Source organism: Manis pentadactyla, chromosome 3, assembly GCF_030020395.1.
Source record: "Manis pentadactyla isolate mManPen7 chromosome 3, mManPen7.hap1, whole genome shotgun sequence".
In the NCBI taxonomy this organism is placed as follows: domain Eukaryota; kingdom Metazoa; phylum Chordata; class Mammalia; order Pholidota; family Manidae; genus Manis; species Manis pentadactyla.
In genome coordinates, this window is record NC_080021.1 from 127,859,834 (window position 1) to 127,881,763 (window position 21,930).

The following is a 21,930-nucleotide window of genomic DNA, read 5'->3' on the forward strand; positions in this document are numbered from 1 at the left end:
AGCAAGCGCAGGCCATGAGCTCGCAGGCAGGCATGCCCCCCACTTCCTGTCGCTTTCCCTTTTCTCTTGTCTTCCTTTTTGGTCCTGTTTCCCTTTACCTGCCCTACGTTACCGTTCCATGTGTGCTGCGTGGAACCTTATGTACAGCCCACGTGCAGGGAAGTGGCTGTGAGAAACCCCCGCAGCAGTGGGAGCCGGCATGCTGCAGGCAGGCAGCCAGCAGGGGTCCCGGCCAGTGGTGTTGGCCCCGGGGGCCCCAGATTTCTGCGCGTGTGCAAGGAGGCCGTGTGGAGCTGTGGAAATGGGCTGCAAGGGGGACAGGTTTGTCTGGGGGCGATTCTGTCCCCAGGGAACACTGGCCATGTTTGGAGACACTGTCAGTTGTTAAAATGGTGACGAGCTGGATGGCTCCATATCCTGCACCGGGTAGGACAGCCCTGGAACATCACAGGCTGAGTCCGAGGGGTCTGGGTGGCAGTAGTCTGGGCATTCCAGCCTGCTGCATGGCACCCGCCAGGCTGTTCGTAGGCACTGCATCCCCAGGCAGCAGATTGCTGAGATAACTCACCTTCCAGCAGGCTCCAGTGTATTCAGACTCATAGCCAGCCCAGGTCAGCCTCACCCCACTCCCCTCTGCTTCCTGTCTGTGGGTGTGCCTGTCCTGGGTGCCTCACGTATGTGGGATCGCGGTGCATGACCTCTGGGTCTGGCTTCTCTCACCCATAGTAGCATTTCTGAGGTTCATTGGTGTTACCGTACATGGGCACATGATTCCTTGTTAGGCTGAGTAACATTCAGGGTGTGCACATGCCACATGCTGTCTATCTGTCCACCAGTGGGTGGGCTGATTCCACCTTTGGCTGTGAGCTGCCTGCACCCTAGTGTGGACATGTGTTCTTGTTCCTCCGGAGGGCATGCTGAAAGGGGCTCTGCTGGGACAGAGGTGACTGCAGAACCATGGAAGAGCTGCCCCGCCAGCTGTCCATCCACAGAAGAGCTACTCCCAACCCTTCTACAGATGAAGAAAGCCTGTGTCCAAGCAGACTGACACTTACCCCACACACCTCACTGCCTGGGGCCCTCCCCTCCACAGCCACCCTGTGTGCCACGGCAGGCCAGGGCTCTCAAGTCCCTGCTGGGTGGCCACCAGGGTGGGCCACTCACACCTTCCTTCCCCCGGCAGATCAACCAGAACGTGGAGGTTCAGCGGGGCCGCCTGAGGGATGACATCAAGGAGTACAAGTTCCGGGAGGCACGCCTGCTACAGGATTACTCGGAGCTAGAGGAGGAGAACATTGGCCTGCAGAAGCAGGTGTCCCTGCTCAGGCAGAACCAGGCGAGTATAGGGCGTGGTCCTCGCCGTCTGCCACCACCTTGCGTGGCGTCTCTGTGATTAGGAAGGCCTCCATACCCCCAAACTAAGGGCCTGGCCCCTCTAGCCTTGCAAAACAAGGCTGTAGTGTCAGCTGACCCTTGGCCTGGCCAGGGTGTTCCAGCAGCAGAAATGAAACACAATGCAGAAGGTGGTGACAAGATGACACTGAAAGCCTCAGAGGCCGGGCCTCCAGCTCCACCCCCTCAGGTGCCAGCAGGAGTCCCAAGACTACTGTGGCCCGTGGGACCCTGCAGCTCCTGCTATTCCCCTTTGCCCCACTTCCTCAGGTTTGCCAGTCCCCTTTGTTCCTGTGGCCCCAGGCCTCAGGGTAACCCTCCAGGTGAAGCTGTGCAGGCCTTGAGCAGTTTGGAGGGCACAGCCCCACGCCCTCGGGGAAGCCCTGCAATGGGCGGTATGAGGAGGGACCCCCCACCCCATGATGGGGCAGGGGCAGGAGGGCCCCCATGATGGCACACCAGGGGTCCTGGGCACACAGCCCCTCGAGGCCTGCCCTGCCACTGACCTCAGCAACAGCTTTGCAGGGCAGCACTGGGGCCCTTCCCAGGAGCCCCCTCAGTGCGTGGGCCCTGCACCAGGGACAGCAGAACTGCCGTGGGTGCAGCCAGCATGGAGCCACTCAGGACGCAGCCCAGGAGCTCCTCCTCTGGCTGCATAGCAGGCCCGCCAAGGAACGGTGCTCATCAGTGTCACCATCACACATAGGTGTCCTGAGGGAAGCTGAGGCCATGGGCAGCTCGTGGTGGAGCCTGAGGGGCTCTCCCTGGCACTCTGCTCCCCTGGCACAACCCAGAGACCTGCTCAGTCCTCACCTGCAAACGTGGATTTGGCAGGTGCGACTCTGGATTCTGCCCCCCACTCCCATTGGGTGTCTTGGATCTAGTGCCATCTCCATGGGTGCCTCAGGCTGTTTGTCTTGGAATATGATTGGAAAGGTCATAGCATATTTCCAGATTCATGTTTCATGTATCCTAAGATATTTAATAACTGTTCTTACTTCAGTGGTTTGTAGAAGTTGGTACACAGGTGGTGGTGGCACCCCAAGTAACCTAACACACTGGCAGCGTGGAGTGGCCGCTCTCACTCCATGCGGTGTGCAGCTCTGAGCAGTCTCACACCTTGGGGCAGAGCGTGTCCTGCATGTCCGCCTCTACCTGGGACCTCCAAGCATGTCCCCATGGCTCGGTCTCAGCAGAGCATTCCCCTCTCTGTGTCAGGTGGAGTTTGAGGGCCTCAAGCATGAAATAAAACGACTGGAGGAGGAGGCTGAGTACCTCAACAGCCAGCTGGAAGATGCCATCCGGCTCAAGGAGATCTCGGAGCGGCAGCTGGAGGAGGCACTGGAGACCGTGAAGACTGAGCGGGAGCAGAAAGCAAGCCTGCGCAAGGAGCTGTCCAACTACATGAGCATCAATGACTCACTCTACACCAGCCACCTGCACGTCTCCCTTGACGGCCTCAAGCTCGGCGACGACGCAGAGGCCCTGGCCAATGGCTTTGAGCATGGCGGCTTGGCCAAGCTCCCACTAGATAACACGACCTCCACACCCACTAAGGATGGCCTCACTCCCCCCTCACCCAGCCTCGTGTCTGACCTCCTCAGCGAGCTGAACATTTCTGAGATCCAGAAGCTGAAGCAGCAGCTAATGCAGGTGAGCGGCAAGCAGGGACCCCACCCCCAGGGGTCTCATTGCAGCCCTGTGCTGGGCCCATGCACACCGTCTGCATCTCCACTCCGGTCCTCTGTGGCATTGGCTGGCTTCCAGGACAGCGCTTGCCCAGCTGGCACCTTGCTGATGCCACGTACCTTGCTTGCATCTTGATCCCTGCGATGTTGCCAGAAGTGGTGGGACCGTGGCATTACAGACGGAAGTCCCAGGGTGTAGGTTCCTGACCACGAAGGTCAGGAGGTTTGGGCCTGCCCCAGGTTTGCTCATGCCCCTCCACAGAGCCTGCACAGTCTCTGTGCTTTGTCCTGAGGACAGGGCACATCTGGGTTTCTGCCCTGGACTGAACAGCACCCTAGGGTCTGTGCCGCAGCCTCTTGGTTTGCTGTGCATCTCTGAGGAGGGGCCCCCAAGCCTCTGGGTATCATAACACCCCCCACCTGTGTCACACACATACCAGCAGTGTGATGGCTGTGGTGTGGGTGGGGCTCGCTGATGGGACACTCACGTGGTCCTCCATGGGTCAGGCTGCTAACGGGCCCTTTCTGTGCCTTTGCAGGTGGAGCGCGAAAAGGTGGGTCTGCTCGCGACACTGCAGGACACACAGAAGCAGCTGGAGCAGGCACAGGGGTCCCTGTCAGAGCAGCACGAGGAAGTGAGCCGCCTCACTGAGAACCTGAGTGCTCTGCGGCGCCTGCAGGCTAGCAAGGAGCGGCGGGCAGCCCTGGACAGCGAGAAGGAGCTCGACAGCCACGAGGATGGTGACTACTATGAGGTGGACATCGACGGGCCTGAGATCCTGGCCTGCAAGTACCGTGTGGCCCTGGCAGAGGTTGGCGAGCTCCGGGAGCAGCTGAAGGCCCTACACAGCGCACATGAGGCTGGCGAGGCCCAGCATGCAGAGGAGAAGGGCCAGCTCGAGGCCGAAAACCGAGCACTCACCGAGAAGGTCGCCCTGCTGGAGAAGGCTAGTCGCCAGGACCGGGAGCTGCTGACCCGGCTGCAGATAGAGCTGAAGAAGGTGAGTGACATCGCAGGTGAGACCCAAGGCAGCCTGAGCGTGGCCCAGGATGAGCTGGTGACCTTCAGCGAGGAGCTGGCCAACCTTTACCACCACGTGTGCATGTGCAACAACGAGACACCTACCCGCGTCATGCTGGACTACTACCGCGAGGGCCCAGCTGGCGCCGGCCACAGCAGCCCTGAGGCCCGCGGGTGCCACTCACCTGTGCTGCCCAAGGGGCTGCCGGCTGCAGAGGGCGGAACCGGGGACAGCAGCTCCTCACCCAGCTCCACGCTGCCTTCGCCCCTGAGTGATCCGCGGCGGGAGCCCATGAACATCTACAACCTTATAGCCATCATCCGCGACCAGATCCGGCACCTACAGGCAGCCGTGGACCGCAGCACGGAGCTGTCGCGGCAGCGCCTGGCCTCTCAGGAGCTGGGCCCCGCCGTGGACAAGGACCGGGAGGCGCTCATGGAGGAGATCCTCAAGCTGAAGTCTCTGCTCAGCACTAAGAGGGAGCAGATCACCACACTGCGCACAGTGCTGAAGGCCAACAAGCAGGTGTGGGCGCCTCCCCAGCCCGGGCCTTGGGGTGGGGGCACTCAAGCCCGCCAAGACCTCCGGGGGCAAAGGCATCTCGCCCCACCTGGGCCCCTGGGGGCAGGTGTCTCGCCCCACCTGGCTCGCCCCACCTACCCCCATATCTCTGTCCCCAGACGGCCGAGGTGGCCCTCGCCAACCTGAAGAGCAAGTACGAGAACGAGAAGGCCATGGTGACCGAGACGATGATGAAGCTGCGCAACGAGCTCAAGGCCCTCAAGGAGGACGCGGCCACCTTCTCCTCACTGCGCGCCATGTTCGCCACCAGGTGCGTGGGGCCCGGCACTGACAGTCAGGGACTGCGTCCAAAGCTTGCAGGCAGGTGGCAGGTCCAGCTTCCTGGGTCGGGGTCCCAGTGCCCCACCTGCCCCTGCCAGTTGGCCAGTGGGTGGCAGCTCTTTCCTGCCTGAGGGCTGGGCAGAGGCAGGCTGCAGCCAGGATGCCTCTGGGGGGCTGCTTTGGGGCCAGTTCTGGATGTTTCCACCATTGAGGGGATTTTGGTGCCCCCTGCCAGCCAGTCGGGCAGGTGCAGGGACTGCCCCTGGATGGTCCTGCGTCCTGGTTAAGGGTGGGATCTGGGCAGTGGGGGAAGAGGGGTGGAGTCGAAGGAGGTGGGTACCAGGCTGCTCCGGAGGCTTCCTCGTCCCTGGCAAAGTGCTTGGCAAGGCCTCACTGTCGCCTCAGCATTTGGCGTTTGCCTCATTTCCTCAACTCACATCACAGAAGACCTGATCTCCTGGGCAGAGCTTCAGAGGAAGGCCTGGCCAGGGGCTCAGGGAGGGCGTGCTGCTGCCCCTCCACCAGGCTCTGCTCCCTCCCTTAGGGACAGAGCCTGAGAGGGTGGTTCTCTCTCCCAGCTGCACACTGGGTGGGGCACATGTTACAGTTAAGCAGATGCTGAAACAGGGCTGTTGGCGGAATCAGTGCATGCCCTTCCTGGCCTCTCGGCACAGTGGCCAAGCAGCTACTGCGTGCACATGCTGGACTGGGACGTGGCTGAGCCTCCCCTGGGGTCACCGCACACCTGAGGGCCAGGTGCCACATGCTTCCAGCCCCCTGCCCCGGGCCACCCGGGGTTGGAGCATGGGCTCACTTCCAGCCTTGTGAGCAAAGGACCCTGTTGAGACCCTGGCCCATAGTGTGGGGGTGCACCTGGTATTCAGCCACACATCATCCTCTCGTATCCTTGCAGGTGTGATGAGTACATCACACAGCTGGATGAGATGCAGCGACAGCTGGCAGCGGCTGAGGACGAGAAGAAGACACTCAACTCGCTGCTGCGCATGGCCATTCAGCAGAAGCTGGCGCTGACACAGCGGCTGGAGCTGCTCGAGCTGGACCATGAGCAGACCCGGCGGGGCCGCGCCAAGGCCACCCCCAAGGCCAAGCCCAGCACCCCGAGTGTAAGTCACACCTGTGCCTGTGCCAGAGACAGGGCTGAGGGTGCCGGGCTTGCTGCCCAGGTGCTCTGCGGTGAGAAATACCATATTTACTGCGATTAGGGCCGCGACTGCAGCTACCCTGCCACACACACCTGCCTGCTTCACCTCAACTAACCGGCAGCAGTGGGACTGCTGTGCTAGGCTGGCCCTAACCAGGACTAACGCACAGAGGGAAGGATTTAGCCGAGGCAGCAGCTGCCCCACAGGTGCTGTGAGCTTGTCTGTCTTCATCTTGGGACCACCTTCACAGCAGCTGTGCTTTTGCGGCTGGGGTCAAGGTGGGGTCACAGCTGTGTGTCCTGCAGAAACAGGCTTTCTGGGGCCTGGGTATTGTCAGCCCCTATGTCAGGGGTCAGAACCTGAACTGAAGCTTGCATGTTCCCCTCATGTGTCTAACCTGTCCACCCTGTGCCTAGAAAACAGGCTCTGGCCCAGGTCCCGGTGCAGCCTCAGAGGACGTGCTGTGCTTGGCAGTTTGCAGTGAGAAATATACTTCGTGGTCTGTGGCATCTTACTGCAAATCATGTTCAGGACAAAAGCATAGAGTTCCTTCCCTCAAACCCAGGGAACGCTGTGCAGTGTCCATATCCCCCCACCAGGCTCAGGCACAGGCACGCACTGGGCCTTGATCACACGGGCTCTGCAGGGGCATACCTGGCCACCCCAGACCCAAGCTCAGCGGGCTAGCTCCCCTTTACAGGATGCACGTGAGGGTCTGGTGGCCTGTGTAGTGACAGACTGGTGGGCCCGAGGCCTGAGGTTTTTCAGTGAGTAAGACTTCCAGGTGCCTGGCTGACCCCTTCCTTGTGGGAAGCCCAGCTTGTACTTAGGGTGTCCTCAGCTTCCAGGGCGGGTTTCTCTGCCCTCTGCCCCTTATCAGGACTTCTTTCCTGAGGCTTCAGACCCCAAGAAAGAGGGCTCTGGATGCCCCCACCTCCAGCCCAGCCTGAGCCTGAGCTGCCAGTGGGCCAGGCTGAAAGGGGCACCTGCAGCTGCCCTCATGGGCCCAGGGCCAGTTCAGGATTCACCGCAGGAGGAGTGTGGTCCTCTGTCATGCAACTCCAGGAGTGGCCGCAGGCAGGGGGGACAGCCAAAGGGCACCCATTCCTGGAGGCTGCGTCCACAGCAGAGCCGTGGTGGCAGGCCTGTGAGTGAGTGCTCTGTCAGTATTCTCTCTTGTCACCCCGTGGGGACCACCAGCATAGGGCTGTGGTCTTGGTCCTGTGGGACCCCTTGCCACATTTCTCCTTGGGCACTCCCACGACAGGGTGCCCCCTCCACTCTGCCCCGCTCCTGAGTGGCCCCAGTGCCCGTCAGACTCCAGAGGCTACAAACCACCTTGGGTTTCGCAGACTGCCAGGGGGGAGGGAAGGGGGCCGTGCCGTGCGTGCCCCTCCGCATGCCTGTCCCCACGCCGCTGCTTTGCTGATGAGGTCTCAGCTTCCCCTCCCCCGACCTGAGAAGGGGCCAGGCTGCCCCCCTCCCTAAGCAGGACTTCTGGGGGCATGGCTGCCTGGCCCTGCATGCCGCACCCCTGCTCTTGTGCTGGCAAGGCGCTCACAAGGCGCCCAGAGCCTGCCCCTAACACTGCCGACTAGCGTGCCCGGGCCCTCGTCCTCACAGCTGTGCGGGGCTCCGGGTGTCTGGCGGGTGACTGTTCTAATGCTGTGTTGTTTTCTCCTGTTTCCAGCTGTAGACTAGCTGCCAGGAAGACTTGGCCGCCGGCCCTGTCTGCGCCCTCCCTTCCCCTCCCGTGGGCCCACGCGGAGGAAGGAAGGGCGCCTGAAAGTCCACTTAGAAACGCTTTTGGATGTGCCACTGCAATTCTTTTCAAAATAGCATTCCCTGAGTGTTAATGGCAGAGGAAAAAGCTTTAATGTTGAGAATGCTGCCAGCTGCTGCTTGAAAAGGCGCTGACAAGTGCTGAAGAACCTGCCTGGACAGGACCTCCAGGCTTGCTTAGGAGCCCACTAGAGGCGTGCCGCTGGGGTCTAGACCCCTACAACAGATACTTCTTATCCGATCAACTTGCGCACTTTTTGATACTTTGGTACTTTTTGCTTCCTAGTCCCTTGCATAGATGGTCTCCGAGGCCAGGGTCTGTCTCGTGGTCCTGTCCTGCTCCGTCTTAGCTCCCACTGTGTTGATCTGACATCAGCACGTGGCACAGACGTGTCCTCCTAGCGTGTAGCTCTGGACTGTATATACAAAGGCTTGGACCCAGCAAGGAGCTCAGTTAAGTGTATGCACGCTGTGGCTCAGCTGCCTTTCAGATTATACGGCATTGTGATTCATGTTTGAAATTACAGATTTTAAATGCCATGTTCATTAAGAAATCCAGGGTATTCCAATTCTGGGGTTTTTCATATTGTATTATTATTATTCTTAGGAATAGTTCGACGTAACAAGAAGAAAACTTGACCTTTGCTCTGGTTAAACAGTAAAAGGCACTTGAGAACAAAAAGAAAAATTATTGAATGAGTAGTATTACCTATAAATTCCAGAATTTTCTGGGTTTTGGGACATTGTAAAGCATGACTGATTAACAGAATTTTATACAACTGTACCAGTGAAATTCCAAATTGGAATTGTGTTGTTACTCTGGTTGTTGTGCCAAATGTGGTACACTTAGGAAACCCTCCAGCTGTCTATGTTGAGGGTGTTCTGCCTCAGCGCCTTTGTTAGAAATCATTGCCAGTAGTGCCTTCATCGGGTAGGGGAGGTGTCCCAGCACAGTGTGTTCTCTTCACCAGCAGTGAGCAGCTGGTTGGGGTGCTGTGTGGCCCAGCAGCTGTGAGAGGGCGCACACCTTCACCCCTGACCCTGGGCATCTCCATTGAGGGAAAGAAACAATTGTGCAAAATTCTGTTAGTCAGTGATTCCTTACCCTGCAGATCCTTGCAAATTCAGGGGCTGAGAAACAAAATGGACACAAACCTTCAGTGTGCTTTGGGAACCAAATGGACTTTATAGGGCAAGCTAAGCAAGTGGTTTGAACAACATGCCATGTTTGTGGAGAGCGGGATGCAGGGGAGCCGGCACTGTCGGTCTCATGCAGTGGGGTGAGGGCTAGCCATAGTATTCTTTGCAAATGTGAGGAGAGAGAGTATATGTTCTCTTGCTTGGTGTAACTAATCACTGTTGATTTCAGGAAACAGAATTGGCTAAAGCTCCTTAGCAAGCTAGGTCTGTTTCCTGCCTGCTTTGCTGAGTGAGGCTATACGGATAGTCCGATTGGTACCTGCAAAGGAAGGCAGAAAAGGTGTCCTCCTTCCTCCAAAATAAAGGGCAAATTACAATAATACAAGTAACAGGAATGAAAGAATTCTGTTTCCTGGAATAAGCATTTCTTACTCCTAGTTGTAGGGACCTCTATTTTTACCTTCTATTACAGTGTCAATTCACAAGAAATAATGTTACATTTGCCGTATCTTCATCTGTATGGGGTATTTATTTGCAATGATGTCTGAGTACTGTATTTTTTTCTGTGCATTATCTTAGTGTCAGAATGTTGTCTTTATTTTAAGATCAATGCATGTTCTCCTGCCAAGGAACCTTTACACAGACCCCAAAAAAACAAAGACGCCTTCCAGAGTCTGAGAAAAGGAGGCAGAGCATAGAAATGAATAGGAAGGAGAAATTATTTGCAACGTGGAAAACAGAGAAGTTGTGCAAACGTCCAGAAAGCCAGTGCGCAGAGAAACAGTGGGCTGGTAAAGAGTCCCGAGGCAGGACCAATGAATAAAAGACAGTGAAAAGCACAAGGCTCTTTCTTGTGGCTGCCCTGCCCCTGCCCTGGGTGACTGCGGTGCCCTGACCCCGCCCCTGGGTGACTGCGGTGCCCTGACCCTGCGCCTGGGTGACTGTAGTGCCCTGACCCCACCTCTGGGTGACTGTGGTGCCCCGACCATGCCCCCGGGTCACTGTGGTACCCTGACCCCACCCCCAGATGACTGCGGTGCCCTGACCCCGCCCAGGTGACTTCAGTGCCCTGACCCTGCCCCCAGATGACTGTGGTGCCCTGACCCTGTCCAAGTGACTGCAGTGCCCTGACCCCGCCCAGGTGACTTCGGTGCCCTGCCCCTGCCCACGGATGACTGCGGTGCCCTGATCCCGCCCCCTGATGACTGCTGTGCCCTGACCCCGCCCCTGGGTGACTATGGTGCCCAGACCCCGCCCCCAGGTGACTGCGGTACCCTGACCCCACCTGGGTTGTGTGATGGTCATGAGCATTCCTAGGCCTTTTGGGGTGCATTGGCAGTCTCCTGAGTGGGAGGGGTCAGTTGGTGCTGAAAGGCCTCGCATTCAGCCCTCCCCCCCAAGAGGGAGTGTCCCCTTCCCACCCCTCCATATCCAGGCAGTGGCTTTCACCCAACCCGCACCCTGGCAGGTTACCAGAGCAGAACAACAGCTCCATCTTGGAGATGAGCCTTTGGTCACCCTCTTTGGTGGTTGACTTGTCCTCTTTGAGCCTCAGTTTCCCTCTCTAGGTTGGGGAGGATAGTTTTTTGCTCAAGTCCTGAGAACCCAGCCGGCAGCATGTGTTCAGTGGGTCACTGTTGCTTATGTTGTTCTTGCTGCCATCATGACCATGGTGCAGGATGCCAGGCCACAGAGCTAGGCCTTTGTGCTGTGGGGAGTGTGGTTTTAAATCAACTTCATACCAAAGCATAATCCAGGAAAGTGCACACTTCATAATGTATAGCCAGATGCACATGCTGAAATACCTGTGTAGCCAGCAGCCATGAACCTACCTGGGCCCTTCCCCAGAGTGCTCTTTGGGGCACACTTTAACAGGGTGCCCCTGTCTGCCAGCCCTGGGAAGGAACTGGGCTGCCTCCTGCCTATGGGGGCCTCCCAGGAGAATAGACATTCTGACATGAGCTGACATGGGGCTTTGTCAAGATGGGCTCCCATCAGCCTCTGTGCTCAGAGCCATTTGTGTTTGCTCTGTGTCTACTCACCTCTCAGCTGTATACAAACAGAGCTGGAATGATGTCTTTCACTTTGTTAGATTACTGTGGACCAGCACACTAGCTCTTGTGAGTTTACCTTGCTTATCATCCATGACCTGCCTTTGTAAGCCCTGGTCCCTGAGGTGAAGGGGTCTCCCAACCAGGGCTCCTAGGCAGGAAAAGGCAATGCCATAGTACCTCCCCCACAGAAAAAAGTCTACCTGCATGGATACTGTGAGCACAGCCACTCATGGGCCTCTTCTGGAGGAGAGACAACTAGAATCAGTCACACCCCAGGATCCCTTTTGCTCATCTCTCAAGTAAGAAATCAAGATTTGGCTTATTTACCCTAAAGTGTTTATTAAGCACATACACACATGGATGCAACATGAGTGTCCACTGGCTGGATTTCTGCAAACCAAACACTGTGCAGCCACCATCCAGATAAGCAAACAAGGGCAGCCCTTCCAAAGCCCTCATGCTCTGTGTACCTACTTCTCCCAGGGAAAAGTTTCTGAGTCAGTGTAGTCACTTGTGCCTATTTCTGTACTATATATAAATGGAAGCATACAGTGGGGACCCAGAGCTTGATAGACTTACCAAACTGCATTGATTTCTTGCACCATGATCAAGCTATGTATTTATAGGTGTCTTCCTTCAGATTCAAAGATATAAATCAGTTAAATATAAAAGAATGGAAAGAGATATTCCATGCAAACAGCCAAAAGAAAATGAGTGGCTTCAGTAATACCAGACAAAATAGATTTTGAGACAAAAATTGTTATGACAGGAAAAGAACATTTATATATATATATATATATATATATATATATATATATGATGATAAAAGACTCAATTCTCCAAGAAGAAAATATAACAGTTACAAAAATGTATGCACCAAATTACAGGGCCCAAAAATACTTTTAAAAAATTGCCAGAATCAAGAGAAATAGATAGCTCTACAACAATAGTTGGAGGCTTCAATAACCTACATTCAATAATACAACATTATCAACATAACAAAAAGAAAATAGAATACTTGACTAGAGCTATAAGCCAGCTAGACCTAATACATTTGTAGAACACTCCAACCAATAAAAACAATACATTCTTCATTAGTGAACATGTAACATTAACCGGGATAGACCAAAAAAGAAGTCTGAATAAAGAAGATTGAAATCATACAAATTATTGTCTAATGACAGTTGAATAAAATTAATGAAATGTGTGAAATTCACAAACGTATGTTAAACAATATACTTCTTAAAAGTCAGTGGGTGAAAGATACCAAGAGGGAAGATAGATCTCAAATCAATAGCCTAATTTCCCACCTTAAGGAGCTAGAAAAGAACAAACTTAGCCCAAAACAAGCAAAGGAAACAAAATAGTAAAGATTAGAGTGGAGATAATGAGGGGAAAAATGAGGAAAATCAACAAAACCAAAAGTGGTTTCTTGAAAATGATCAGCAAAAATAACCAACCTTTAGTCCAAGAAAAAAAGACTACTAAAGTCAGAAATGATCATGGAAAAACTAGTGATTTTACAGAAATACAAAGAATTACAAGATTACTATGAACAGTTATACAACAAAAAATTGGATAACCTAAACCCAACCCAAGCAGAGAGTAGTAAATACGATTAGAGCAGATTAATGGAATAGAGACACCAGTATAAAAAATCAACAAAACTGAAAGTTTTCTAGGAAAGTTCTGCACATTGACAAACAGCTAGACTGACAAAAGCAGATGACTCAAATTAGTGAAAAAACTACATATGATGATAATGGGGATGTTACTAAAGACCTTACATAAGTAAAAAGGATTGTAAGACAATATTATTATAGTGCCAACAAATGAGATAACCTTGATGAGATGGCAAATCACTAGAATCACACCACCAAAACTTACTCCAAAGGAAATAATTTTAATAGACCTATAACAAGAAATTAGTAATAAAGAAGTCATCACTTTGTTCTAACAAGTAAAAAACTGAAGCTGAAAAACCAATAACCCTCCTTACACCCATAAAAGAAGTGAGATCACAGAGCAAACCACTGTAAGCCAAGGAGACAGATACACAGAATCACAACTTAGAACAGTTGTAACCAGTACCTGGGCAGGACACCCTGACCTGTAATTCACAGAGTGCTGGAGGCTCAGTGTGGACAAGGCTAAAAGAAAAAACTCCAGTCATAGGGGAACCTTCACCTCCAGGAGGTCTACCAGGTTCTCACAGTGAAGATGGCAGACAAATCCCCTCAGGGGTCCAGCAGCAGAAAGGAACAAGTATAGCCATTTTGAAATACCCTAGAGCATTCTATTCATGTCCAGGCCTGCCCTCAAGACTGACTATACTATACCATATCCAACCTGGAGGATGGGAAGTGTCCAATTCTGGTCCCCTCTGACCATACTTCACCACCAAAGGGGGTGAAAAGAAATACTATTTGGCTTAATGAAATGAAACATACACACACACTTTTAAGAGACAGAGGAAGCATCAGAACTAGATTTAGATACGACAAGAATGTTCAAATATCAGACCAGGAATTTAAAATAACTTTAATAAGCATATGACATGGCAAAGGTCAATAATGGAAAAGGTAGACAACATGTAAGAATAGAAGAGTAATACAGGCAGAGTCAAAATAATCTAAATTTCAATGCTAGAAATTAAAATATCATAACAGAAATAAAACCTTTGATAGGCTCACTTAGGACATCAAAGAATCTGAGCTTGAGGATATGTCAATAGAAACTTATAAAACTGAAGCACAAAAATAAAAAACCAGGGGAAAATGGAAAAGAATATCCAAGAAATGTGGAACAATTACAAAAGATAAGAATGCAAGCTGTGAAGTGCTATGGAAGAAGTAAAAATTTTGTTGAAAAATGAAATGGAGCTACTCTGAGGCACTGTGGAAGAGCTAAAGGCCATGAAGGAAAAGGATGTACCCTTGTGAGGAGCACAGGAGGAAGCACGAGAATGTGAGTTGTGAGGTGCTGTGGAGGAGGTAAGAGATTCTTTGCAGAATGAGACAGCAGCTCTGCCAGGTGCTCTGAAGGAGGCAGAGGTCATGGAGGAGAAAGACGTACTCCTGCAAGATGCACAAGAAGAGGCAGCATGGATCAGAGATGGGAAAGCTGGCTTCCCAGACAGTTCATTCTTCCTTAAGGCAGCAATTACAAAATGAACATGAGGCCGCAGAAAAGCCACTTCCTCTTCAATTGGCTTATGGCCACGCTTTGCTCTGTATGGCTCAACCAGGGTGATTTGCCATCCTTCCCCATAGATAGCAGATGTATGCTGAGCTTCAACAGGTGTTATAGGAGTTGGCATGAAAAATGCCATTTATAGTCCAGAGACTTATGGCCCAAATGAGGAGGCTTTTACAGCAGGAATGAAAAATGTGCTTCAAATGGCTCTCCTATCCCGTTTTGGGACCCTAGTGGCCAGTCGTGCCCCTCACTTAGGACAGCCCATAAGTGAGGTTACTCATATGGTAGCAGACTTCGGAGAGGCTGAAACAATGAGAGCACCAAAGGAAATAAGGTCTGCTACTCAGAGGATGAATTTAAAGGGCCCCGTGAAGGTCATGTGGATCCAGATGGGTTGATATAGTAGGGGCAGAAGCAGAGAGAAATTGGATGGGACGTCAGGTAGAATCTTACTGGAGCTGTGGCAACAACTGAGACCAGAGCAGTGGTTCTGACTGCTGAGGACCAAGAAATGGGTGCCAGAGCCAGAAGTCTGGCCTGTGTAGCTGTAAGACTTCCTTGTAGAGAGTGAGCCAACCTCATCTGAACCTGCATGGGAAGATGACTGGGGGATACAGTTTGACCAAAGGGAGGGTTGAGAGACCTGCCCTGAGGCACCAGCAGGGGACCAGAGGCCACATGTTGAAATATCGATTCATTAGTTCACAGTGAACATACAACATATCCTGTCTTTGGTAGACAAAGGACCTGAATGTTCACGGATTTATGGCAACCCTGAGCAGTTCCCTGGGACGCCCACTGTTATAGATGGATGGGGGGCATAAGGCTGTTAGAATGAAACAAGTCCAAATATCACTGGGAATAGGGCATCTACCCCCAAAGGAGTGTACTCTGTATAATCTTTCCCATCCCTGAATATATTTTGGGGATAGATATCCTGCAGGGTCTATGGTTGCAGAACACTGCAGATGAGTTCAGACTGAGGATATGGGTGGTAAAGGAAGTTCTGAGGGGACATGCTAAGCACCCACCCATAGTTTAGCCTGAGCCTCAGGAGGTAACTAATACCAAACAATAAAAATTGCCTAGAGGGCATAAAGAAATTGGAGAAACCCTCCAAGAAGAGGAGAAGGTGGGCATTATAAAGTCCAAAAGCCCATTCAATTCCCTGGTGTGGCCAGTAAAAAAGCCTGATGGCTCCTGGCATATGACTGGATTACAGAGAAACTGAATAAAGCCATACCCCCTATGCACGCTACCACCCCCTCTATTGCACACCTGATGGATACCCTCAGCCATGAACTAGGGACATATCATTGTGTTATGAATCTTGCTAATGCCTTCTTTTCCATTAACATTGAGCAGGAAAGTCAGAAACAATTTGCCTTCATGTGGGAAGGACAGCAATGGACTTTCACCATCCTTCCACAGGGATACCTCCACAGCCCCACCATCTGTCATAGACTTGCAGCCCAGGACTTGGCTACATGGGAGAAACTGCCAACGGTGCATCTGTACCATTATATTAGTGATGTCATGCTCAAGTCCTATTCTCTTTCAGATCTAGAAGGTGTAACATCTACAGGAGAATGGATGGGCTGTGAACAGCACCAAGGTTCAGGGACCTGGTTTGTCTGGCAAATTCTTGGGGGTCGTCTGGTTAGGTAAGACCAAAGTTATACCAAAAGCAGTTACAGACAAAGTCCAGGCCTTTCCTACCCCTACAACTGTGGCATTGTTGCAGGAGTTTTGGGGTCTTCTAGTCTATTGGAGAGTGTTCATCCTACACTTGGCACAAATTCTGAAGCCCTTATACCGTTTGATATGAAAGGGCATGACTGGGGTAAAACACATACATCTGCCTTTACTGCTGCAAAATGGGCAGTCAAGGCCATGCAGGCCTTAAGTGTGATAGACCCATCAAGGCCCTGTGAGCTGGATATCCATGTGACCAAAGATTATGGCTGGGGTCTCTGGCAGCAGCTTGAACGAACTTGCCAACCTATTGGATTCTGGTCACAACTCTGGAAACAAGCAGAGGTACAATACACCTTGAGAGAAAAACAATTGGCTGCTGTGTATCACTCTTTGCTGGCTACAGAACCCATCCCTGGAACAGCTCCAATAAAGGTAATAACCACCTATTCCATCATGGGGTGGGTACGAGACTGGACCCAAAAGCCACAGGGTGGTGTGGCACAGATTCCTACACTGGCCAAATGGGTTGCATACCTACAGCAAGGTAGTGCTCTCTAGTATCCCCTTGAATGAGGAACCCCAACACTTACTGGGGCCAGTGACATATAACAGCGAAAGGTAGGAAGAATTTACTTAAGAGCCACTAGTAGCAGAGAGCCCTTATCAAGAAGGAAGAGCCCCTATACCTGAAGATGCTTGGTACACAGATGGCTCCAGCCATGGGCAGCCCCCAAAGGGGAGGGCCATAGCATTTCCTAAGACTGAGACATATGGATAGAGGCCAGAGAGGGAAAGAGCAGCCAATGGGCTGAGTTGCAGGCAGTATGGCTTGTGATCAGCCAGGAGCTTTCCCCTATAGTTGTGTGCACTGACAGCTGGAATGTCTAACGGGTCTTGACCCTGTGGCTACTGACATGGTATCATGCCAACTGGTTGCTTGGTCACTGACCCTTTTGGGGACAAGAGTTGTGGCAAGACCTATGGGCCTGTTGTCAGATTAAAACAGTTGCAGTATATCATGTGACAGGTCATTTGCCCCTGGCACCGCCAGGAAATGATGAAGCAGACACACTGGCCCAGGTACATTGGCTATAAGGAAAGCCTACCTCTGATGTGGCCCAACTGTTATATCAAAATTTGTTGCATGTGGGACAGAAGACAATGGGGGCTGTAGCCCATCGGTAACGCCTGACTTGACCTTTGAAGAAGTGAGGAGAGTCCAGCAGGGAGTGTATTGTAAGCTCTAAAAGTGATTTACACTGACTCCCACAGCAACCTGGAATGAGAGCTAAGGGGCCGATACTCCTCGTCAGGTGGCAGATAGACTATATTAGGCCTGTACCCATGTCAGTAGGGCACCAGTAAGCTATGACTTGTGTAGACACAGCTACTGGAGTTCTGATTACTTTTCCTGTGCATTGTATAGACTAGTGGACAAATAAAAGAAGTCTGGAGCATCTCTTTGCTGCTTATGGCTGGCTGTAGGTAATTGTGAGTGATCAAGAGACCCACTTTACTGGACATGCACTACAAGAATGGGTGCAACAATTAGGGATAAAATGGAAGTTCATGTACCATATAATCCTACCAGGGCAGGCATGGTAGAGAGGTACAATGGTTTGTTAAAATCTGGCCTAAAGTCAGACACCAATAGTCTATGGGGCTGGGCATTCTGCTTATGGACAGTGCTATGGTGTCTGAATGAGAAGCCTTGGAAGATGGCATTGAGCCCTGTAGACAACAAACATTGCTGCCTCCCCTATACAACTGCAAATACAAAATGATGAGTCATTGAAGCTGAGGTTTGGCCATGAGAATAACATCTTGCTGTCACCACCAACTGAAATAACCCCCAGAGACTCCATTGAGTGGACATGGCCTTGAACCTTTCGACACATGGACCAACAATGGCTGGCTCTCCTGGCACCTTGGGGACAAGGCCTGGAAGCTGGCCTCCTGTGTAGTCCTGGAGTAACAGCAGAGTGACCCCCAAAGATCACAGTAGTATATCCTGGATGGCCAGAAGGGTAGGAGCATCCTACCATGGAGTTTTGTTTTATCTTTATGGTATGCACCTCCAGTAGCACTATATATAGACCCCTCAGTAACCCCCATAGGGAGAGGGGTAGAGGTATGGTATACCAGACCCAGACAGGACTCCCTTCTTGCCACTGTCCTATCACAGGACCACTCTCTTGCATGCATCCTACCTGATGGACAAGATTTGCCTATGTTAGTGTCATTAAAATGTGTTATTGCCCTTAAGGTAATCTCTAACGTCTTTGTGGTCTGGGCACACACCCTAGCAAAAGCTGCTACTCACAAGGTGTGCATGGAGCTCCCTATCAGTACCACTACTGGCCTCCCATGGAAAGTGTGAATCATGAACTGGGACTGGTTTGAATACAGTTGGGATGACCATTTGGTGGCAGTTGATCTCCTCAGACTTGAAGATTATTATAATTTTTGTTACAAGGTTCCAGCTTTCTCACACTGGGACCATTGCAGAAGATTGATTCTCCCATAGAAAATGCCTGTCATGAACTCATCTGTGTAGAACTGGTTTGAATACAGCTGGAATTACCACTTGGTGGTAATTGATCTCCACAGGCTTAAAGATTATTATAATTTTTGTTACCTGTATCATAATGTTGTTATTATCTGTATGCTGCTGTTATCCTCTGTTACAATCTGGTTACAATGCTCCAGCTTTCTCACACAGGGACCATCACGGAAGTTGAGTACATGTAAACTGTGAGTCCAGAATCCTGGAGGGGTGCAGTGTGGGGAAAATGGAAGTTCCTATGGCCAGGATCCTCACCTGACCGTAAACTGCTTGATGATGTAACTGGCCTACTGCTAGGTGACTGCTTCCACACCGGTGGGCAATTAGCTATTATTGACTGAGTCACTATATAAAGAGCTCTGCCCAGTGCTCTGGGTGGAGGCAGAGATGGAGGAGGTTTACAGACCTGCAGACTGCTGGATGCAGATGTGATTCTAGTGCTTGACCTACTGCCATGAGAATAAAGCCGGTATAAATCCTTTTGCCCCAAGAACGTTCCCTTGTCATTTCTCAGTCTAACTGAATCCATAGTGAACTTGCCTGAGGCTGAAACGCTCAGAAAAAACACCATCTGCTTTTACATATTGTCTGCCCTTTCCATTAGTTCCTTTATATTAAGCATAGTTATTTTAAATCCCTGGTTTGATAATTCCATCATTCCTGCCGTATATGATTGTGATTCTGATACTTGCTCTGCCTCTTTAAACTGTGGTTTTGCCCTTTATTATACCTTGTAAATTTTTGTTGAAAGCCAGACAAGATGTACTGGGTAAAAGGAATTCCTGTAAACAGGACTTTAGTGGTGTAGTATAAACTGTGGGAGGGGGCAGTGTTCTATGATTAGGTCTGTCTTTTGTGAGCCTGATGACCAGGGATCTGACATTCACAATTAACTGTTTCCCCCCCTTAGGTGGAATAGGATGGCTAGGGAGAATAGAGTTATTTCCCTTCCTCAAAGGCTGGTTAGACTGTGATGAAACCCCAATAGGTCAGGTTCTAGTATAATGGTTTCTCCTGAGGCAGACCTTTTTAGAAGGAACAGAATGCTCCATATGTTTTAAAATGGTTATTTCCTCTTCCCCGGCTGGGTTTTTCTCCAGTATTCACTGTGAGAATCTGCTGGACCTCCAGGAGCTAAACTCATGAAAGCAGGGAGGTTCTGAATGACTGGGTCCCCAGAAGCTTCTCAGACATGTCCACCTGAGCCACCAGCAAACCACCAGTTACAGTCCAGGTTTTCCCACCCAGTACTAGTTCCCACAGGTGCTGATCTTTTTTGAGGGTTTCTACTCCAATAAGTTGTAATTCTGTCTGCCTGACCTACCAATTTTTCTGGCAGCAGTTTGACCTGTGACCTCACTTTTATAGAGCTAAGATATGTTGATTTCCAATTTGTTCAGCTGTTCATTTGTTAGAACAGAGTGACAACTTCCAAGCCTTTTACATGCAAGATAAGAAACCCGAAATCCCCTATATATTTTTTTATTTTATCATATGTACATCACAGTGGTTCAACACTCCCCCTCACCCTTGCGTCCATCCCCCATTCCCCCTCCCCCTCCCCCTTCTTGGTAACCACTAGTCACTGCTTAGTGTCTGTGAGTCTAATGCTGTTTTGTTCCTTCTGTTTTGTTTTGTTTGTATATTCCACAAATAAGTGAAATCCTGTGGTATTTGTCTTTCTCTGCCTGGCTTATTTCACCGAGCATAATACCCTCTAGATCCATCCATGTTGTTGCAAATGGCAGGATTTATCTTCTTTTTATGGCTGAATAATGTTCTATTGTGTATATGTACTGCCTCTTCTTTATCCATCCATCTACTAATGGACATTTAGGTTGCCTCCATGTCTTGGCTTTTGTAAATAATATGGAGATACACATAGGGGTGCATGTATCTTTTCAAATCAGGGATTTTGTTTTCTGGAAGTAAATTCCTGGGTCAAATGGTATTTCTATTTTCAGTTTTTTGAGGGACCTCCATATTGCTTTCCACAATGTTTGAACTAATTTACATTCCCACCAGCCCTGTAGGAGGGTTCCCCTTTCTCCGCATCCTCACCCACATTTGTTGTTCCTAGTCTTTTCTATTTTGGCCATCCTAACTGGTATGAGGTGATATCTCAATGTGGTTTTAATTTTCATTTCCCTGATAATGAGCGATGTGGAGAATCTTTTCATGTGCCTGTTGGCCATGTGTATTTCTTCTTTGGAGAAGTGTCTGTTCAGGTCCTCCACCCATTTTTTTCATTGGGTTATTTGATGTTTGGGTGTTGAGGCATGTAAATTCTCTATATTTATAATTTTATGTTAACCCCTTGTCGGATATGTCATTTACAAATGTGTTCTCCCATCCTGTAGGATGCCTTTTTGTTCTTTGCTGTACAGAACCTTTTTAGTTTGATGTAGTCCCATTTACTTTTGCTTTTGTTTCCTTGCCCAAGATATTTCCATTGTTGCCCTTGCACAAGGAGATGTGTCCAGAAAAAGTTGCTCATGTTTATATTCAAGAGATTTTTGCCTGTTTTCTTTTAGAGTTTTATGGTTTCATTACTTACATTCAGGTCTTGATACATTTCAAGTTTACTTTTGTGTATGGAGTTAGAGAATAATCCAGTTTCATTCTCTTACATGTAGCTGTCCAGTTTTCCCAACACCAGTTGTTCAAGAGGCTTTTGTTTCCCCATTGTATATCCATAGCTCCTTTATCATATATTAATTTGACCATATATGCTTGGGTTTATATCTGGGTTCTCTATTCTGTTCCATTGATCTATGGGTCTGCTCTTGTGCCAGTACCAAATTGTCTTGATTACTGTGGTTTTGTAGTACAGCTTGAAGTTGCGGAGCATAATCCCCCCAGCTTTGTTCGTATTTCTCAGGATTGCTTTGGCTATTCAAGGTTTTTGATAGTTCCATATGAATTTTAAAGCTATTTGTTCTAGTTTGTTGAAGAATGCTGTTGGAATTTTGTTTGGGATTGCATTGAATCTGTAGATTGCTTTGGGCAAGATGGCCATTTTGACAATATTAATTCTTCCTATCCATGAGCACAGGATGTATTTGTATTTATTGCTGTCTTCTTTAATTTTTCCTATGAGTGTCTTGTAGTTTTCAGGGTATATAGGTCTTTCACCTCGTTGGTTAGGTTTATTCCTAGGTATTTTATTCTTTTGATTCAATTGTAAATGGAATTGTTTTCCTGATTTCTCTTTCTGCTAATTCATATATATAGGAATGCAACAGATTTCTGTGTATTAATTTTATATCCTGCAACTTTGCTGAATTCAGTTATTCTAGTATTTTTGGGGTGGATTCTTTAGGGTTTTTTATGCACAATATCATGTCATCTGCAAACAGTGACAGTTTAACTTATTACTTACCA

The 21,930-nt window shown here is 50.2% G+C and overlaps 1 protein-coding gene across 3 annotated transcripts in view; it reads left to right on the plus strand.

Moving 5' to 3' along the window:
- The window catches only part of BICD2 (BICD cargo adaptor 2), a 61,847-nt gene extending 44,047 nt beyond the window's left edge, over positions 1 to 17,800 (plus strand). The window contains exons 3-8 of one of the 3 annotated variants that reach the window (XM_057498428.1): positions 1,184 to 1,336; positions 2,611 to 3,045; positions 3,620 to 4,627; positions 4,783 to 4,934; positions 5,859 to 6,069; positions 15,648 to 17,800. In XM_057498428.1, coding sequence (XP_057354411.1) covers positions 1,184 to 1,336; positions 2,611 to 3,045; positions 3,620 to 4,627; positions 4,783 to 4,934; positions 5,859 to 6,069; positions 15,648 to 15,950 — 2,262 coding nt within the window. In that variant the 3' untranslated portion in view covers positions 15,951 to 17,800. Of the gene's footprint in view, positions 1 to 1,183; positions 1,337 to 2,610; positions 3,046 to 3,619; positions 4,628 to 4,782; positions 4,935 to 5,858; positions 6,140 to 7,798; positions 9,873 to 15,647 lie in introns of those variants that run through there. The other 2 variants (XM_036896845.2, XM_036896847.2) reach the window with 2 other exon arrangements.
- The last annotated feature ends 4,130 nt before the right edge of the window (positions 17,801 to 21,930 follow it).